The sequence below is a fragment of the Lucilia cuprina genome, chromosome 4 (genome assembly GCF_022045245.1).
Source record: "Lucilia cuprina isolate Lc7/37 chromosome 4, ASM2204524v1, whole genome shotgun sequence".
Classification (NCBI taxonomy): Eukaryota; Metazoa; Arthropoda; class Insecta; order Diptera; family Calliphoridae; genus Lucilia; species Lucilia cuprina.
In genome coordinates, this window is record NC_060952.1 from 94,163,489 (window position 1) to 94,185,161 (window position 21,673).

At 29.2% G+C, this 21,673-nt stretch overlaps 4 protein-coding genes across 6 annotated transcripts; 3 read left to right on the forward strand and 1 right to left on the reverse strand.

Annotated features, from left to right (window-relative positions):
* The first annotated feature begins 709 nt into the window (after positions 1-709).
* LOC111685219 (zinc finger protein 383-like) lies at positions 710-2,556 on the forward strand. Its single transcript, XM_023447468.2, has 2 exons — positions 710-1,090; positions 1,151-2,556. The coding sequence occupies exons 1-2, from the start codon at positions 827-829 to the stop codon at positions 2,444-2,446; spliced, it is 1,560 nt and encodes a 519-aa protein (XP_023303236.2). The 5' UTR covers positions 710-826; the 3' UTR covers positions 2,447-2,556.
* Positions 2,557-3,039: 483 nt separating this feature from the next.
* LOC111685223 (28S ribosomal protein S18a, mitochondrial) lies at positions 3,040-3,755 on the reverse strand. The gene is made up of 2 exons (XM_023447472.2): positions 3,558-3,755; positions 3,040-3,480 (listed from the first exon to the last, which is right to left on the reverse strand). Exons 1-2 carry the CDS (start codon positions 3,652-3,654, stop codon positions 3,110-3,112), a joined length of 468 nt encoding a protein of 155 aa, XP_023303240.2. The 5' UTR covers positions 3,655-3,755; the 3' UTR covers positions 3,040-3,109.
* Positions 3,756-5,588: 1,833 nt separating this feature from the next.
* LOC111685228 (lipase 3) lies at positions 5,589-7,167 on the forward strand. Its single transcript, XM_023447478.2, has 2 exons — positions 5,589-5,867; positions 5,937-7,167. The coding sequence occupies exons 1-2, from the start codon at positions 5,769-5,771 to the stop codon at positions 7,056-7,058; spliced, it is 1,221 nt and encodes a 406-aa protein (XP_023303246.2). The 5' UTR covers positions 5,589-5,768; the 3' UTR covers positions 7,059-7,167.
* Positions 7,168-7,430: 263 nt separating this feature from the next.
* Positions 7,431-20,455, forward strand: LOC111685227 (protein krasavietz). Of its 3 annotated transcripts, none has more exons than XM_023447476.2 (8): positions 7,431-7,575; positions 10,963-11,211; positions 11,349-11,449; positions 12,120-12,258; positions 14,104-14,269; positions 14,726-15,189; positions 15,304-15,426; positions 19,396-20,455. In XM_023447476.2, exons 2-8 carry the CDS (start codon positions 10,974-10,976, stop codon positions 19,431-19,433), a joined length of 1,269 nt encoding a protein of 422 aa, XP_023303244.1. In that variant the 5' UTR covers positions 7,431-7,575; positions 10,963-10,973; the 3' UTR covers positions 19,434-20,455. The 3 variants fall into 3 exon arrangements, with proteins under 3 accessions (XP_023303244.1, XP_046804814.1, XP_023303245.1); XM_046948858.1 differs by lacking the exon at positions 7,431-7,575 and adding an exon at positions 8,092-8,553; XM_023447477.2 differs by lacking the exon at positions 7,431-7,575 and adding an exon at positions 8,115-8,404.
* Positions 20,456-21,673: the final 1,218 nt, after the last annotated feature.

Below are 21,673 nucleotides of genomic sequence, written 5' to 3' on the forward strand. Positions count from 1 at the left end.
GGTCTACCATCTCTCCTGAATCCTTCAATGAAAAACACAGGTGCAATTTTTGTACATGGATGTGCCGTACAAGCACATTGCTGAAGTACTCGAGCTATCTAATCTATTGCCATAGTAGCCCCGTTACGGAATGAAAGGCATCATAGGCTCAAGCCCAGAAAATGACCACCCTTATGATGCCATCAAAGATTGCATTATTTAAAATGCATTCAGTGCATTCCTTAACCTCTTTAAGCCCTCGCAACCACACTAATGAGATTTCTCTGTTGTTTTGGCAACAGCATCTAGTATCCCCAGAAGCGCCCTACAGAAGAGGTTTTTAGTGAGACATTCAATAACCTTTTAATAATATACATCCAGCCGTTGTTTATTAAGTTATTGGTATGCTGAAAGCATTCCTGAAAATGTATTCGGTATTAATTTTGAGTTTTTCCCGTTACTCAATGTGGTTAACACATGAAACTTAAAATATATACATAAATCTACCCAAAAATTAAAAATGTAACGGTTCTTTTTTACACCACAAAATTTCCCTAACATTTTACATGTAAAATATATACAACTCTGTATTAATTGTATTGGAAATTTTTCTTCAACACAAAAACCCCTACAAAAAAGTAGTAAACAAAAAACAGCTGTGTATTTTAGTGAAGCCAGATGTTTAAAACTGTAATTGTGTAAAAAAATAAACAAAATAACAAAAACGATTTTACGATCTGGTAGTATTAAATAAAAAGTGAATGAAAAAAAAGAAACCAATAATTTAATTGCATACAAAAAAAGTCATTTTGTCAGGTTACAAAAACGGGAGAAATAATTTTCCATAATGGCTTTTGATTTAGGCATCGACAAAAATCTATTTCTAGATACTACATGTCGAACATGTAGCCGATTTTTTAGCGAAGATGTGAAATTCTATAAAATATTTGAGGAAAAACTAAAGGCTGCTACAACAAATGAGGGCGGTGGTGGTGCAGTGGTTGATGGTAATGGCATGCAGACGGTAGGTGACCTAAAAGACAGCAAAGTGTATGAGACGTGCGAGGAGATTAGGGATATATTGGAGGATTTAAATATATGGAAATTGAATGTAAGTAGGGTGTGGTCTTACAATTATTAACAAATATTTCATTTGTTTATTTACAATTAGATCAAACCATTTGATGGTTTGCCTCAACAATTGTGTGAAGAGTGCTTTCAACGTTTTAAACAGGTTAAAGCATTTCGTGAAGAATGTCTGGACAGTCAAAGGGTATTGCAAAGTTACTTTTTGGACTTTGAAAATCTATTGGAAGTGGGCAAATTATCTCCAGCTGCAGACTTGGTAAAATTGGAATTGGACACCAAGGAAGATTTGGTATTAGGCAAGGACTCGGCTAGATCTTCACCTAAATGTTGTACACAAGATGTTATGTCCCCCTTTAGTAGTCCACGCTTGAGACTAAGTCCTCGTTTTGTCGAACTAGGTAATTGTCTCGATACCTCCTCCTCCATGGGTACACCACCTCCCCTATTTGAGGAAATCAAAACAGAACCCATAGATATGGAAACTATGGAAGTGATGAAAGCCGAATCTGAATTACCCTATCAGGAACCTTTAAAAAAGGAATATACTATAAGATCTCCCAATAATTCTTCGGATGAAGAATCTTCTACCCCTACCACAGATGAAGATGAAGAGACAGAAGACTCCTCTTCTTCGGATGAAGAGTCCTTGCAGGATTTCAAATTTAAACAACAGAAGAAAAAAATGCACTCATATTTGAAATGTAAAATATGTGGTCAATCCTGTCAAAATCGCCAACAACTCAAAATGCATCACATGCGTTTTCATCCCCAGGAAAAACCATTTGAATGTGACATTTGCACCAGCACCTTTAAGTCTAGTTTTCTTTTGGCACAACATAAACTCAAGCACAATCGTCCCGATACCATGCAGTGTGAGGAGTGCAAAAAATATTTCCGCAGCCAGCTGCATTTGCAAAGACATTTCAAGAATTTCCATTTAAAATCTACCTACACTTGTCACATTTGCCACCAACAATTCGAAAATTACACACAAATGCGTTTTCAATATCATGTCCGGCAACATGGTGAAAAGCGCTTCTCTTGCTCTTACTGCGATAAAGCATTCCACCAAAAGATCCATTTAATCAATCACGAGCGCACGCACACCAAGGAACAGCCATTTCGTTGTGATTTATGCGGCAAAGCCTATCGCCAGCAGACCGCCTGCCAGGAGCACATGAAAACACACAAAGATCCCACACCATTTAAGTGTAAACATTGTTCTAAAGAATTCTCACAACGTTCGACACTGCGAATACACATGCAGAAAGTGCACAATTTGGAAAAGCAGTCATCGAATGCTGCACAAAACTTTGGCAGAAATTCGGGAAATACGCCTGGCGCATTATTTGAGCAGCATAATTTTATGGGTTTTTAAAGAAGAAGCATGTATACATTTATTCTAAAACATAGTTTATATTCGACTCTTGATATTTTGTATTTAAACAAAAAGTTAATAAAATAAATATTTACTTAAAATAAGCTTAATCAGTATGGATTTTGTAATTGAGACTAACTAATATGGTTCGATCGATTGGTTGATACTATTAACACTAAATTGGAAATCATGACCAGAATATGACTTGGATTGTTCCGCACAGAAGTTGCAAATGTTGTGGCAACAAGTGTTTGAATATAAAAGATTTTAAAGGAAAAATAACTTACTCGCAAGAATCCGGCAATATTTATAACAGAACTACACTTATTTCACAATTTATTAAACTTTTTTAATTTTAAACAATTTTCAACAATTCATCTCAATATATTTTCACACACAAACTAAAAAACGCTATTTAAACCGCCTTTATTAAAACGTCAAAATACAAGAAAAACAAACTGTCATTATCGTTATTCTCTTATATCCTTCTTTAAATATGCATATAGCAAATAACGGTAAAAAAACAAAATGTAAATATGTTTACTTAACATCACGAATAATGAAAACAACAGTGAATTCTGATTAACTTAACATAACTGTTAATAATTTATATTTTAATTCATTTTATTATTATTTAAAATATTTTCAACAAACTTTGTTTTTTCAGTATTTAATCGTTTTTTCATCGAAATATTTATTAAACTTTTTCCAACCATAACGTTTTTTAGGATCTTTTTTACTCTTCTCCGGTGCCAAGTTGGGCATTAAACCAGCCTTTTGAGCCATAGTCACTAGTGTACCAATTTTCTTTTGTTGTCTATGACACAAGCCGGTTATACGTTTGGGCAACATACAACCATCTGAACGGACATATTGTGATAAAATTAAAACATCCGTATGCTTGAGATCCAAACCCAAAGTGCACTCCGGACAGAATTTTTCCGTACAGGCAGCTTTTAACATATTATCAGCACGGGGCGAAGGCTTGGTGACGGCCTCAATAATTAAAGTATCCTTTTCGACTTTTTGTTGTACTAGAAAGAATTAATTTGAGATATTTGTATTAAATAAACATGTCATTAGGTTATGAAACTATTGTTGTGTTACTTACTTTCCTTAATGTGTTGTACCGCTGTTGTTGTTATGGGTTTTGCTATTAATAAATTTGTTTGCCATAGCTGAGTAGCTGCTCTTCTTAATAAAGCCATTTTTGTTAATTTTATTTAAGAATTTAATAGAAAAATTAACAAAGTTGTTAAAAATGTAAGTAAGAAAAACAAGTGCTAATTTATTAAAATAAAAATCATTCACAATAGAGTTTAACAGCTGTTAGAAAGAACAGAGTTGTTACAAAAGTAAAACCAGAGATTTTTATTTGATTACGTAGCAGGGTTGTATTTGCAGTAAAGTTATTGTAAAAGGCAACAAATTATTTCGAAAATTGTGATTTGAAGATATTTAAATTGATCATAAATTTTTATTATAAAATTATATACGTGAAACTGCAGCCTAATTTGGGTGTACCATGTTAACTATATTTCGATGAAAAATTGTAACAATGTAGTCTTTAGTAATATTCGAGTTTATTTTAATGGACTTCAAAGTTTTTTATACCCTTCACCTTCGTGAGAAGGGTATATATAAGTTTGTCATTCCGTTTGTAATTTCTCTAATATAATTTTCCGACCCTATAAAGTATATATATATATTCTGGATCCTTATAGATAGCGGAGTCGATTAGGCCATGTCCGTCTGTCTGTCTATTGAAATCAGTTTTTAGAGGTCCCCAGATATCGGTGAGATCCGAATCTTCAATAATTCAGTTAGACATGGTTTCCAGAAGATCGATATTTAAAATCAGCAAAATCGGTCTATAAATAACGGAGATATGAGCAAAAATCCGAAACAATCTCTGAAAATTTCATCAAAAAAGCCACATTTTTTTCATGCTTTGTTAAAAAAGCAACAACAACAGTGTGAATTGGATAAAGATGTACATGTGCGTGTGGAGATGTATTTGGTTTTATTCAGCTGTGTATTTTTTATTTATTTTTTTTTGTATGTTTGCATGCTGTTCTGTTCTCACGAAGGTAAGTGGGTATAACAAGAACAAGGAGATAAAGCAGTGATATGTTGGTAATACAGCTGATATTTGTTTGAGGGTGGTAATACAGTTTGACGGTGGTATTACAGTACAACGGTTAATATTTCTTTCTGCTACAGTTTATATTTGTTAGTGTGTATGTTATGTGTGACATGTGTATGTTTTTTAAAACATACTTGGTGAAGGGTATATAAGATTCGGCACAGCCGAATATAGAAATATTTCTTGTTTTTTTTTTTTTTTTGGTTTTGAAGTGTAAATTTTCATTCCAACTGTAGAAGGACGATCTTTATTTAAATATCTATCTAATCTTTCATTCTAACTATCTATCTATCTTTCTATCTGTCTGTCTATCTATCTACCTATATATTTATCTATCTATCTATTTATCGATCTATCTATCTATCTGTCTGTCTGTCTGTCTGTCTGTCTATTTATTTCTATTTATGGCTAACAAATTATAGGAAGCATAGGATGCAATTTTTTATTATTTATTATTATATTTATATTATTATTTATATTAATTTTATTATCGATAGACACTAAGCAATCTAAATTATACAATTACTTTATTTTTCCTTTTGTCAGTTTAAGCGCTTATCAATTTATTATCAAAATTGTGATTTTTTTTAGATTTTGTTAAGAGATAATTTGTGCAAGTAATTTTGATAATACAAAAAATTCCTATACAATTCAATAATACGTTTACTATGTTTTTTAATAAAACGTTATATAGAAACTATAATTAGTAATTTTTAAATATATTTTTTTTTTATCAGAGAATAAAATATTTATTAAAATATGGTTAATATGGAGTCGCTCCTCCCTTCAAGATATTTCATTATAAAAATTTATAACGGTTTTTTAAAACGAAAAGAAAAACATATCTAAACCTCAGAAGATCAATCAATAAACCAATAACTGTAACACACTTAACTTAACTATATTTAACAAAAACTAAATATTTTTACTTGTTATCAAAAACATAATTTTTAAAACTAATAAATTCATCATCTTATTTAAGGGTATTAGAGACCACACGCAAATAATAATAAATCAGAATGAAAACCAATGACTACGACGATTTGCAGATAACCAACTTTTTATAAAAATATTATAATGCTTAAAGATAACTTAAACGAAGAATTGGTATAAATACAGGCTAAAATGTTAAAATACAAAACAAATTCATTCTAAAAACAATAGAAACGAAACCAAATGAGGAGTTTAGGTGTAATAATAACATTAGGCCTATTGGCCTTTGGCTCAGCTGCTAAACTGGATCCCACTTGTATGCTAAAAGAAATGACCCCTACGGTAAGTTTAACAAAAATATTTAAAAAAATATCAAACTTTTTTTAAAACTTTCGCTACATTTATTTAAAGGATGAACGTATACGTGCCCATGGTTATCCCGCCGAATCGCATTTTGTTGAGACCGAAGATGGTTATGTTCTTAATCTATTCCGCATACCCTATTCGCATAAACTACAAAATCAAAATGCTAAACGTCCGGTTATACTCTTGCAACATGGTCTTTTTAGTAATTCCGATTGTTGGCTATCCACTGGTCCCGATTATGCTTTGGCCTATCTTATGGCTGATGCTGGCTTCGATGTTTGGTTGGGTAATGCTCGCGGTAATATTTATTCTCGTCAAAATACCAAAATTTCCTTAAATAATCCCAAATTTTGGCATTTTGATTGGCATGAAATTGGTAAAATTGATATTCCCACGATGATTGATTACATCATTGAGGAGACGGGAGAGCAACAGATTCATTATGCTGGTCATTCACAAGGCACCACCGTATACTTTGTCATGATGTCTGAACGTCCTGAATATAATATGAAAATCAAATCTGCTCATATGTTGGCTCCCTGTGCTTTCTTCGAACATGGCACTTCATATGCTTTCAAAGTGTTCCGTCCTTTGGTGGGTAAACCCGGCGGCATTTGGAATCAAGCTTTACAGGATTTGGAATTATTGCCTCAGAATACTTTAATTGCTGGCGTGGCGGATACTGCCTGTGGCACTGATCCTGCTCTCAAGTTCTTGTGTAAGAATTTGTGGCTTCTTTTTGCTGGCGAGGGTTATACCAATACCAATGTTACAGCCATGCAAGTTCTTGTGGAAACTCATCCAGGCGGTGCTTCCAGTAATCAAGGTATACATTACATCCAATTGAGTGATTACAATAAGGGTCGCTTCTGTCAAAAGGATTATGGTCCCAAACAAAATAAACAGATTTATGGACAAGAAGTTGCTCCTGACTATAATTTAGCCAATATTAAAGCTCCCACTTATTTGTATTCGAGTAAAAATGATGCTTTGTGTGATCCTAAAGATGTTGATACCTTGGTTGCTAATACTCCTTATTTGGCTGGTGATTACCGTGTACCTGAAGAATCTTTCAATCATTTAGATTTTATTGTGGCCCACAATATGAAAGAATTGGTTAATGATCCGGTTTTGGCAAATGTTTTCAAGCACGAAGATTCATTGTAAATAAATGATTATTTTTAATTAATATAGAAAATAATTGATTGAATTGTGATATTTTGAAGTTATGTTAAATAAAATTTAATAATACAAATATGGAATGCATTTGAAAAAATTACTTTCTTGAATTTTCTAAATATTAATTACGAAAATTGTTAATTGATTAATTTAAATCGAAATAGTTAACATCATGATTTAAAAAAATGTATGTTGTCCAGAGTTATTATTAAAATTTTTATATTTGGTAAATTAAAAAAGGAAGCTATTAAATAAATTTTATGTTTTCTAGCGTTTTTTTTTGCGATGACATGTTTAATGGGTTATAATGGCAAAATACTACTGGCAACACTACATACACTAAAATACAACACTGCTGACTTTGTCATTTTTTTTCTTTTCACATTGTCATTTCCCGTTTCAGCAATAATTTTTGTGTGTCACTCTGCGTTAATTCCATAGAGAAGTCAGTGTTATTTTCGATATAAATTTTTGTCGGCAGTGCTAAATTTTTTTTGTTTTAATCGTAAGTATTATAAAAATTAAAACTAATCATTATAAATAGTTAATTTAATAAAAAAATTGTCAAGAATTTAAAAAATTTTATGAATAATGTGTTAAGCAAAGAAAAAATGGCTGCCCATACACACAAATCTTGAGAGAACGCCATTTAAAAAAAATTAAAGAAATACATCAAACATGAGTAATATATAACAATTTGAAAAGAAAAATACTAATTAAATTAGTGTAATTTAGCCAGTTTTACTAATATTAGCAGCTATTATTAAATTAAATATAAATGTGGAAGAAAAATCTAGATAATTTTTTTAGCTGTAGAAAACTTTTAATTAGTTTTTTTCCTCGTTTTTCTTTTTTTGTATTCCTTTGTTTTCTATGCTTTTTGTTTTAAATACCTTTTGGTTGCAACGCTGTCAATATGGCGTTGCTATGCCTTCATTTCCTGTTAAGTTTTTTTTCTCCTCTGCTACGTGTGTGTGAGCGTTTGACGTCTACCACATGTCATTTCATCATTGCTTTCTCATTTAGTTGTCGGAATTCGTGAAATCAAGTGGTTTAAATTTTTAAACCCATTTTCTTTAGTTAATTATAAAACCACATTTTCCGAAAGTTATTATTTTTTTATAGTTTATTTATTTAAGTTTAATTTAAGTAACTTATTGTGATAAAAAAATTTAAGTTTTAAAATAAAAACCCGCTAAAAAGAGATTACTTTTCAATAATATATAAATACGTGTGGGAAATTTTACCGCTCGCTGTCTGGCATTTTGAAAATCAACAGTTTGAATTCGTGTCACTTAAATCACATAGTGTAAAAAAGAAAGCTGTGTGCCGGGGTAAAATTTAATTTATAACTAAACACCACAAGGTTAAATAAATTATTTAATTAAGGAAGTTTTTTTTAACAAATACTAAAAAAAAACAGGAAATTTGTTATATTTCCTATTTAAGTGCAACAACTTTTTCTTTGTTTTATAGTTTTTATGTAAGTAAAGTTGTGTTTTTAAATATAGTTATTTTTTTATTAAATCTTTATTGAAAATCTAAAATTAGTAAACAATCCCTGTTTAAAAAAATTTTTTTTTTTTTAATTCTAACCTAAAATTTTAAACATTAGTTTTTTTATATTTCGCAGTTTATTTAGTTTTCAAAATAATCATTTTTATTAACATTTAATTACTTATATGATTTTATTTTTTAGATTTTTTCTTTTTATTTAGCAAAAAGTGAAAGATTTCATTGACCTCGTTTTTAATTTCTTTCTCGAATATTTTTTTCTTCTTACTTTTAAAGGAATTTCTCTCTTTTAATTTTTCTTTGTGTTATTTTTTTTTTCTTGCTCTCCTAAAGGTATTTTTTTATTATTGTGTATTTGTATTTGTGGCCTTTTTTTGTTTTTGTTTCAAATGAATAACGCGGCCATTTGTCAAATTTTGTTTTTGTTTTCTTTTTAATAGGTTTTCTTTGAATTTGAGGTTAGTTTGAAAGCAAATGAAGTGTAGCTAATATTAAGAAAGAAATTAGGGGAATTGATATCTTTTAACAAAAAGACGTGGTACTAATCTTTTTTTTTAGAAAATAGATATGAGTCATTTGTTATTGTTGTTTAATATAAAATTGTATCTGATTTATATATAAATTTTGTTGTTAAGTTTATTAAATTGTACACTGTTTAGTAACGAGGGTAGAATAAAAATTTGTTTAAAAGAAACCGGTTTAAAATATGAGAGATGCATAAAGATTAACTTTTATTAATATATATTCTGGATAAGAGTTTATGCTTTAGCATGGACTACGATTTAGAGATAGTGTAAATTAAGTTTGAAATCAGATTAAAGTATTAACTAAAAATTTTACTAAAGTATACACTAGACAAGATGTCTAGAGTATAAACTCTACTAAAATCTGGATATAAAATAATTGCCCTTGTCGGCAAAATTCCCATAAACTTTTTCATTCACAATAGTTGTGTGTTTGTAACAGCTGTTGTTTACAATAATCATAAAAAAAACAAGTAGGAAAATATAGTCGGGCATGGCCGACCATATAATACCCTACACCATGAGTATATTTTTAAAACTTTTACTTTTTATAAACAAACTTTTATGTTGAATATTATTCGAAAATATTTAAGCAATTTATTGATAAAAAACCAAAATTTCTAAATGAGGCTTTATATAGGTCAAATATGGGCCGATTCTCGGTAAATTTGGGAAAAGGATATATTTTTAAATAATAGTTAGTTTTTTGAGTTTCATTGCGATACAAATGGTTACAAGTCAATTTTAGACGTTTAAGACATTTTTTGAAGGGGTTTTGTATGGGGGCTAGGGTCAAAAAAGGGCCAATCCTTACGAAAATCTGCAGTGTCATTTATACTTATATAAAACCTATTTGTACCAATTTTTAGAGAGATAATAGAATATTTTACGTAATTATGGCATAAAAAGTTCAAATCAGGAGGTACGGTTGTATGGGGGCTAGGTGAAATAATGGACCGATTTCAAACATTTTTTAAAAGGCTTCGTCCCTGTGCCAAAAAACATGCTTGGTCCAAATTTCATCAAATTATCTTGAAAATTGCGGCCTGTACCTTGCGCACAAGGTTTACATGGACAGCCGGACAGACTGACGGACATGTCTTAATCGACTCAAAAAATGATTCTGAATCGATCGGTATACTTTAAGGTGGGTATTGGACCAATATTTTTGTATGTTACAAACATCAGCACAAACGTATAATACCCTCCCCACTATAGTGGTGTAGGGTATAAAAATTACACAATAGGGGAAATTTTCTCCTTCAACAAAGTTGTTAAATTTAAAATGGCAATAGGAGGGGACGTAGTTTAGGTTGAATAGTTAATAGATCAAAAAAGTATGTTGACCCTATTGCCTGATAACGAATCGATTCAAGGGCCGGTCAGTTACATAGAAGATGAGTAATTGTTTTCACTTCTTCCGCATTTTGACAACTCGTACAGAAATCATTGTATGGAAGACCAATGCGTCTTCCATGGTTTTCAAACTTGGAATGACCAGTAAGAACTGATAATAGAGTTCTCAGATGAGTTCTACTAAGCCCTAATATGTAGGATGTTTTATGAATTTAAAACTGACCTATAAACTCATTAAAGACCAAAAAAATCATTGTAATTGTCTAAACTTTGGCATTTTTACTTGCCTCGTAAACTTTAAAATTAAACCACAGGTTTGCGAGTAATATGTGAATGCCAGAAAAATCTTTGATTATGCTGGTCTACAAATGTCTTTTCTCAAAAGATATCAATAGATCCAGTTAATCTAACAATATATCTATTAAAATCTTTATTTAATGTTAAATATTTTACTAAACAGTTAACTAATTTTATTTTTCATTCTTATTATTTTTTAGCAATTTATTGTATGAGTCAAAAAACTGAAAGACCAGTACTATCAGGTCAGCGCATCAAGACCAGAAAAAGAGATGAAAGAGAAAAATATGACCCAACGGGATTCCGTGATGCGGTCATTGCTGGTCTCGAAAAAACTGAAGGTGACTTAGAACAAATCTCTAAATATTTAGATATCGCTGGTAATAAACTTGATTATCGCCGCTACGGCGAAGTACTATTTGACATATTAATTGCTGGTGGTCTCTTAGGTAAGTTTAAACAAAAGAAAAGTTTAAGAAAATTATAAAAATACTTGGAAATTTTGGTTAATTTTAACTTTAAGTTTGAAATAACAAACAATTTTATTATTTAATAATATAATTTTTCTATTTTTATTAAATTTTAGTTCCTGGTGGATCAATCTCTCAGGATGGCGAGAAGCCACGCACAAATTATTGTATATTCGAAGCCCCCGAAGATATGGAAGCAATGCGTAACCATGAGCAGGTAAATTTTATTTTATTATTTATTTTCTAACTAAAATAATATAGTTGCTAGTTAAACACAAACATGTTTATAATGTCATTTTAATAAATAACCTTGTTGCTCTTGAATTCTCAAGTGAAAATTTATGTTTTATATTCTCATGCAATAATAAAATAAACAACAATTTGTATTTATTAGTTTATTAACTTGTTTCTGATAACACACACACACATACACAACCAGTTTGTAATGTTATAAAAACTAGCATTCTAGATGTATGATTGTATGTGTAGACAAGACGTCAAAAAAAAAAAAAAAACAATTAGAAATTATTACTTTTTATTCTTTAATCTTGTAGTAGATATTTTCTTAATTTTTATTTATTGATCAAAAGAGCAAAAAAAAAAAAAATCAATTGAAAATTGAATTTTTATAAACTTGTTGTCTTTTTTCTATCCAATATCTTATGCACCTAATTAGAACTAATTTTGCTGTATATTTTTATCGAAAGCTTAAATAGTGTCGAATGGTTGCTAAATTAAAATCATATAATTACTTGTCTGATAGTTTCTTTTATACATGAAATTATTAGATTTCTTTTTATGGAACAAAACCAACATCAAACAAAAAAAAAAGCTTTAATTTAATTTAAATTATTAAATATCTATATTTAATTTCGTTTATTTTTAAGGTATTCATCAAGCTCATGCGTCGATATAAGTACTTGGAGAAGATGTTCGAGGAGGAAATGAAGAAAGTATTAGTCTTCATTAAAGGTTTTACTCCAAGCGAACGCATTAAACTAGCGCGTATGACAGCGCTGTGGTTAGGTAAGTTTTTGAAAACTTAACAGACAATTGTGTGTTTTCTTATTAAATTAAAAAACCGGACTACACATTGAATAAGACCTAAGACCATTTTGTTTACCGGAAAGTTTCAGGAAGAAATTTGTCATTTACTTTTCAAGTCAATTTCTTTAATTAATTTTCCCATATTAATGTTTTCTTTCAAAGTTTTTAAATTTTATTTGCAAATGTTTGTGCTCTAATTTAACTTCTTACAAAACTATTTAAAAGAACTATTAAATCATGAACTTAGAATTCATAAGACCATTATCATTATTGACTAAAGTCTGGGCTTTAGTATTGACTATTGTCAGGGATATTGTTTTCAAATACTTTATAGTGGAGACATTAGTCCACAATATACAGCATAATGATCTTATCTTTAGTATTGTTTATAGTTTGGATTTTAGTTTTAACTGTAGTCTACACTTCCATTGTCTTGACCCTATTTTCATGACTATAGTCTGGACAATTGTCTTGGCTATAGCATAAACTATTGTCTTGACAAGAGTCTGGACTATAGTATGAACTATTCACTCCCTATCGCCAATAGAAGTGAAAATTTTGTTTTGCATTTCCCTCGAAGTTAAAATTGCTATCGTAAACTTGTTGTGAACAATTCATTCACAATAGTTGATTTTGTATTGAACAGCTGTTCAATGTTTACAAAATTTCATTAACAAATTTCACAAATTTTTTAACGGCAAAAAGTGAACGATAAAAGTGAAAAGGAAACATATTTCACTTGAAATGATGATTGGCGATAGGAGGGGTGATTGTCTTGACAATAGTCTGGATTATTGTTTTGACTATAGTCTAGACTATTGTCTTGACTATAATGTGGACTTCGTTGTTGACTATATTCTAGTCTAGTCTATTGTCTAGTCAATTGTCTGGACAATAATCTTCACTATACTCTGGGCTATTGTCTTCACTACTTTTTTCACGAATCTACTAGAACTATGAACTAGATCTGAACTAGATTGTCTTGACTGTAGTCTATAATGTTGTTGTCTTTCATACAGTCGTCTATTGCCTTGACTATAGTCTGAGCTATTGCCTTGACCATAGTCTTGTTAATAGTCTATGCTATTGTCTTGACTATAGTTTGGTCAATTGCCTTAAATATTTACTATTGTTTAAAATGTTTTCTTGCTTATAGCCTGGACTAGACATGGAAATTGTCCAGGCTATAAGCAAGATAACATTCTAAACAATAGTATATACTATATTTAAGGCAATTGACCAAACTATAATCAAGACAATAGCATAGACTATTAACAAGAATATTGCCTAAACTACAGACTATATTATAGTATTGAATATAGTTTATACTTTTATCTTGGCTATAGGCAGGACTACTATTGACTTGTCTATAACTTTGACTATTAATACCTTGTCTATAAAATGTTTTTAAGTTTTGAATCAAATATCACTTTAATAATCTCTAAATTCCGCACAATTTAAAAGTAGAAACTTATATTTTTTATATAGAAATGAAAACTATAACAAAATTATGCTTTACAAACAGTTTTCTCACCAATTTCGCAAACACGCCACTTTAACCAAATTTGATTTTTATCTTTGTTTTCCCTCAGATAAGAGTTAATATATGAGTGGCATATTAAACTATTTTTGGCGTACTGACTTTTACCTTACATACCAGAGGCAAAAGACACAAACCCAATTACAAAATATTTCCATTATAAAGCTATAACTAGGACACCAAGACTATGACACTGTTTTTATTAAACTCTTAAACAAATATTTATTAATAAATTAATAACGTAAATTTTTATATCATTTTTTTTTTTGTTGTTTACTTTGCAGTTAATGGTTCTGTGCCACCCACTGTTTTATTGGTACTCAATAATGAACATTTAATTAAGGATGGTATTGCTCTTGATTTTTTGGTTGAACTATTTGTCACCTTTAAACAAGAGAAGGGTATTGCTTCCCTAATACAAACACTTAAAAAGGGTGGTTTAGAAAGCAAGTAAGTTGAATGATACTTTTTTTATTTACATTTTTTATTTGTTTTTATTTATGGAAAGTTTCAGGAAGAAATTTGGTGTAAACATGTTTAATGTAATCAAATCAATTTCTTTAATTAATTTTCCTAGATTAAATAAGTTTTTGGTTTTACTTAGCAAATGTTTCATTTCGAATGTTTGTGTAACAATTTGAAAACTAACAAGTTTATATAAAAAGTACTTTTTTGCAAAATTTTTAAAATTTATTTGAAATAAAATTTTATTATTTTTTGAATTCAAACCATTCAAATTATTTGGAAAATACATAAAGATACACTATGAATGCTAAAAAGTGCTGGTACTTTTTTTAAAATTTGGTAAAAATTTTTAAAATTTCAAAAAAGTACTTTTTAGTACAATTTTTTAGTACTTTTTTTCAAACATTTTATTTTAATAATTGTTTCTCTCTCTCTCCTTAGACTTATGGACTTTTTCCCACCAAACAAACGTACTGAAGAGAATTTTAAACAAGTTTTTCTTGAAAAGGAACTTACTGAAATTATTAAATTGCATAAAGCCCAAGCCAGTCAAGAGGCAAAACGTGAATTGCAACAAACACTTATTGATGATATTAACGATGAGAAACCTCACTCAGAAATCAATGCAGACATTAAAGAATTTGCCGCTAAAGCTAACATTCCTGAAAATGAAATTATCGTCATTATATGGTCAACGATTATGTCACTCGGTGAATGGAATAAAAAAGAGGAATTGGTTACCGATCAAGCTGTACGCCATTTGAAAAACTATTGTCCTCTATTCCAGGCCTTCACCAGTTCGGATCGTGCTGAATTGGCATTGATTTTAAAAGTTCAAGAATTCTGTTATGAGAATATGAACTTTATGAAAGCTTTCCAAAAGATCATCTTATTGTTTTACAAAAGTAAGTTTTAAAGGAATATGTTGAAAAAAAAGTATTTAAAAATTAATTGTTACAAAAAGCAAAAGAATTTCTTATTAATTTTGTGGTGTTTTTATTTTCTTTTCACTTTTTTAGCTGAAATTTTATCGGAAGTGGTTATCTTGCGTTGGTACAAAGATGCCCATTCTAGCAAGGGTAAAATGCATTTCCTAGAACAAATGAAGAAATTTGTTGAATGGCTACAAAATGCCGAAGAAGGTAAGCAGTAGTTTTTCTTATATATTTTCCTTGTTGTAATATAAAGAAATGAAACAAAAAGAACTTTTGATTAAAAACAAATTTGGACATTTATTCTAAATTTATAAATTTATTGCTGAAAGATCTTGAGTCAAATCATGAAAATTTTAAGAAAACCTATTATTGGATTAAACTTTATGAAATTACTTATAAAATAATGAAACTTTTGTGTATCAAATGTGTATTTATTTAATTTTATTTGTTTATTGTTTTGCACCTTATTAGAACTAATTTTGCTGTTTAATGCCAAGGCTTAACTAGTGTCGAAAGGCTGCTATATTAAAATCATACATTACTTGTCTAGTTTTTTCCGATTTGCAAAAAAATTGCAATCATTTATATGAAATTTCTAGATTTCTTTGTATGAAACATTTAATACTTAAATTCTTTTGATATTGATTTTTAGACTTACTTTCTTTCATTCAACTTTTAATGTGAAAACTCTTTAGGAATCTTTAACTTTATTTTGAAACCACAAAAAAATAAAATTTTGGATTTTTTAATTTTGAATTTTTTTCAAAATTTTAAAGTGTAAAAATAGAAAAATCGAAGAAATTGTATTAAAGCAAAATTATTATTTTATGAATCCTCTTTATTTAGAGATCATTTTAAACGTTTTACAAATTTTTCGAACATAAGTTCGAATTTTCGAACAAAGCTTAAAAATGCTATTTGTTTGAAACTACAAGTTAAAAACATAAAAATTTTGAATTTTCTTCAAAATTTTAAAGTTTGAAAATAGAAAAATCTAAGAAATCGGACTGAAATTAAACTCAAGTTACATTTTTATAAATCCTCATAATTTAGAGATCTTTTTAGCAATTTCTAAATTTTTTCGAACATAAGTTCGAATTTTCGAACATAGCTTAAAATTGCTTTTTTTCTAAAACTACATTGAAAATACTTAAAAAAATAAGAAAATTTTAAATTTTCTTAAAAATTTTGAAGTTCGAAATTGGAAAAAGTCCAAGAAATCGGCCTAAAATTTAACTAATGTTATATTTTTATGAATCCTCATGATTGAGAGATCATTTTAGCAAATTTCAAATTTTTGATAACATTCTGATGCAAATTTATTTTAAAAGCTTTAAAACTTTTCCAATCTTAATTACGAATTAGATTTCAAACCTTTGTATTAAATCAGAAATTTTTTGAAGATTTTTGAAAATCACAAAAAAAAAAGTTTCTCTTTCAACTTTTCCTAGATTTTTTCTATATTTATAAGAATTAAGTCTTTAAATTATAAAATCATAACGGCAACTGCTATGAGAATGAAATTGTTGAATTATCCACAACATTATTCAGGTTAACATGTTGCCAGATAAACCGAGCTAGGCCAGTGATTGGGTGTCCATTTATCTTAATTACATAGATATTTTTGGCCAATAATTGCTGGTACAATAAAACTGAAATATTTTAAAGGTTTATTTTGATTTATTATTTGATTTAGGGGGCAACTGATTGAGAACGAAATTTGTTTAATTTCCAACATTTTATCAGGTTAACATTGTTGCCAGATTAACATTGCTAGGTCGGTGATTGGGTGTCCATTTATCTTAATTATAACATAGATATTTATGGCCAATAATTACTGGTACATTAAAACTAAAATATTTTATGGTTTATTTTGAACTAGAACTGTACTAGAACTGAACTAGAACTGAACTAGAACTGAACTAGAACTGAACTAGAACTGAACTAGAACTGAACTAGAACTGAACTAGAGCTGAACTAAGAACTGAACTTAACTAGAACTGAACTAGAGCTGAACCAGAACTGCAATAGAACTGAACTAGATCTCAACTAGAACTGAACTGGAATTGAACTAGAATTGAACTAGAACTGAACTGGAATTGAACTAGAACTTAACTAGAACTGAACTAGAGCTGAACTAGAACTTAACTAGAACTGAACTAGAACTGAACTAGAACTGAACTAAAACAGAACTAGAACTGAACCAGAACTGCAACAGAACTAAACTAGTACTTAACTAGAACTGAACTAGAACAGAACTAGATCTCAACTAGAACTCAACTAGAAATCAACTAGAATTCAACTAGAACTCAACTAGAACTCAACTAGAACTCAACTAGAACTCAACTGGAATTGCACTAGAACTGAACTAAAACTGAACTAGAACTTAACTAGAACTGAACTAGAACTTCAATAGAACTGAACTAGAACTGAACCAGAACTGCAATAGAACTGAACTAGAACTCAACTAGAACTGAACTGGAATTGAACTAGAACTGAACTGGGATTGAACTAGAACTGAAGTAGAACCGAACTAGAACTCAACTAGAACTGAACTGGATACTTTAATTATAGTAATACTAGTGTTATAATCTTTGATACAACTTCTTAACTACTTACTCTATTGTTTGGTATATACATATATATTTGCGTGGCAACTGATTGAGAACGAAATTTGTTTAATTTCCAACATTTTATCAGGTTAACATTGTTGCTAGATTAACATTGCTAGGTCGGTAATTGGGTGTCCATTTATCTTAATTATAACATAGATATTTTTGGCCAATAATTGCTGATACAAATAATTTAAAATAGAATTTTTTGTTAAAGAGTAAAGCAGCATACTTTGAGAATTAATTTGTTGAAAATACCAACATTTTGATTGTACAAGTTTGCTAGATTAATACATAGTTTTTTGCTTGCCTAATTGTCTGCTAAATTAATTATAGATTCTATAGGCCAATGAAAACTATGACAAACAAAATTATTATATTATATAAGGTTTAAAATTTTGGGTCACATTTTCAAAATTTGTTCTTAAAATGATACAAATAATTAAAATATTTAAAGTTTTACTTTTGTGAAAGAATAAACGGGGCAAACTTTGAGAATGAATTTGTTGCATATAACCACAACATTTTGATTGTACAAGTTTGCTAGATTAACAAATAGTTTTTTGCTTGCCTAATTGTCTGCTAAATTAATTATAGATTCTATAGGCCAATGAAAACTATAACAAATCTATAATGTAAAACATTTTATAATTTTTTGGTAATAGCCACTGCTTGAGAATGAATTTGTTGATTAGTCACAACTTGATTCAGGTTATCATGTGGCCAGATTAACTGTGCTTAGGCTAGGGATTGGGTGTCCAGTTATTCTTTGATCCAATGAATATTTTTGGCCAATAATCTCTAGTACATGTATTACATACAGAGATTATGAATTATTCTTTAAAATATTCCTCCTCTAGGTTAGGTTAGGTATTCAGGCTGCCAAAACGCACACTTGGGTAGGGTTGGTCCCTTTGTGATACCTGTACACGTAATAGAGATAGAAAATAAAGAAAAGGAATCCTTTTTGCGGCTTAGCCATAAGAGAGGTGTAGAGTATTCCTTCTCTAAAACAGTATTCCATTTTGGAATACAATTACGATTTCGTGAATATTCCGAGAACTATTTATTGTTGTTTTTATTTGAAAGACCTAATTCACACTGGGAAACTATTGATTTTGTGTGTGAGAGAAAGAGATGGTTGATATTTCTTTCTCTTTCTCTCACACACAAAAATCTAAAGTTTCCCAGTGTGAACCAGGTCTAAGATCTATTAGTTTCAATTATGGTTTATTTCAAGGATCACTTGTAAAAGAAACATATTTGAAGTAGATCTTAGGGAAAAGATTTTAAAAATAATTTGATTCTTTGGTTATATTTTATGCACCTGGTGAAGTAAATTTGTTGTTGTTTACTATCAACAAGTTTATTAAATATTATAATATTAAAAGGTGCCAGATTAAATCGAGGTGATTGGGTGTCCATTTATCTTAAAAAACATAGATATTTTTGGCCAATAATTATCTCTACAAATCAAATTTCTATATTTCTTTAAGTTACAAAATTTTTATAAAAAAAACAACTTTTAAACTAATTCCATATCTCTCTCTTTTACTCATTTTAGAATCTGAATCTGAGGATGAACAAAAGAATGGAGAATAACAAGATATTGTTGATAAAGTTCTAAACATTGACAGCGATATTTTGGCTATAGCATGAATATTATTATACTAAATTAAGAACATACAACTCTACAATTTTGTAAAATCATCTTTCAAATAAACTTCTACCACCACAACTACCAGCTAATATCAACAACAACAACAACTATAATAAAACATAAATAATCTCTTAAACATTTTATATGAAATTAAACAAAAAAAAAAATACTTAAATTATAAAAAAACTACCAGCAAATCTTTTTGTCACCCAATTATAGACAAACAAAACATGTATTGTAAAAAAAGAAAAACACAACTAAAACAAATGATGAAAACCTAAATTTAAAACAAAATTTTGACGGCAGTAATAAATAAAATTGACAAAATATAAAACAACAACAAACAACAACATATTTTATTGCAATATTAAATATTATAATAAAAAAACAAAAACAACAAATAGTAAAGTGTAAGAATAATAAAATTTTTCTCAAAATGAAATAATTATATAATAAAGAAAAACAAATTGTATTGTGTACGCATTCATCATATTAATTCATTCTCATTCATTATATATAATTGTATTTGATTAAGAATGATTATTTGAACATAAATTATATACATGTATATTTACACATAAAAACCAACCAACAAAAAAAATAAATAAAAATAAATAAATTAAAAAAATAAAACACAAATATAAAAAACTCCTCTTCTAAAATCTGAGTCTCCAGTAAAATTAGTAAATTTGTTTTTTTTTTAACACTTTCCAATTGTTTCTTTCTTTGCTTTCCTAACACTAGCTTCATTTCCTCGTCTGAGTGTTTCTTCCTATTTCTTTTACCATGTTTAGTTTTGAAACAACAACTTATGAATAAATTGGAAACAAGTACTAAATACATAGTGTTTGTATTATTTTATAATATTTGCTGAATTTATTGTGTAAACATTATTAAGTCAAATGTAAACACAGAAAAACTATAGAAATTATTAAATAATATTTTATAAATTTTATTTTAACTAGATTCCCTCTCTCTTCAACAGTTTTTCTTTATTTGAGTAGTTCTTTGAAAAATACAATAAATGAACTTTCAATTAAAAAAAAACATTCAAAATTTTTTGTTTTATTTAATTAGAAATAATTATAATTGTATTTCTACTTTATTTCTGGTTCAGTTCTTGTTTAGTTCTAGATCAGTTGTATCTCAACTCAAGTTCAGCTCTAGTTTAGTTCATTTTTAATTTCGTTTTAGAGTTGTTCTAGTTTGGCTTTAGTTCATCTCTAGGTTAGTTTTCGTTTAGTTCATTTCATTACAGATATAGTTTAGCTCTAGTCGAGTTCAAGTTTAGCTCTAGTTAAGTTCTAATTCAATTCTAGTTTAGTTCAAGTTAAGTTGTACTTCATTTCTAGTTCAGCTGCAGTTCAGTTGATGTTTAGTTCTAATTCAGCTGTAGTTCAGTTATAGTTTAGTTCTAGTTCAGCTGTAGTTTAGTTCTAGTAAAATTGTAGTTCAGCTCTAGTTCAGTTCAATTCTAGTTCCGTTTTAGACCAATTCTAAATTAGTTCAGTTGCATTTCAGTTCTAATTTAGTTCTAGTACAGTTCAGATATAGTTTAGCTCTAGTCGAGTTCAAGTTCACCTGTAGTTCAGTTCTAGTACATTTCAGATATAGTTTAGCTCTAGTCGAGTTCAAGTTCAACTCTAGTCCAATTCTAGTTCAGCTGCAGTTCAGTAGTAGTTTAGTTCTAATTCAGATCTAGTTCAGCTGTAGTTAAATTCTAGTTTAGTTCTAGTTCAGCTGTAGTTTGGTTCAAGTTCCAAGTTCAGTTTTAGTTCTATTCTAGTTCCGGTCAAGTCCAATTCTTGTTTAGTTCTTCAGCTGCATTTTAGTTCTAGTTTAGTTCAGATATAGTTAAGCTCAAGTCAAGTTCAAGTTCAGCTCTAGTTCAGTTCAAGTTAAGTTCTAGTTCAGTTCTAGATCCGTAATAGTCCAATTCTAGTTCAGCTGCAGTTCAGTTCTAGTTTAGTTCTAATTCAGTTCTAGTTCAACTGTAGTTTAATTCTAGTTTAGTTCTAGTTCAGCTGTACTTTAGTTCTAGCACAATTGTAGTTTATTTTAAGTACGGTGCTAGTTCAGCTGTAGTTTAGTTCATGTTCGTAGTTCAGTTCTAATTCAGCTGTAGTTCAACTGCAGTTCAGTTCTACTTCAGCCGTAGATCAGGTCTAGTACAATTGTAATT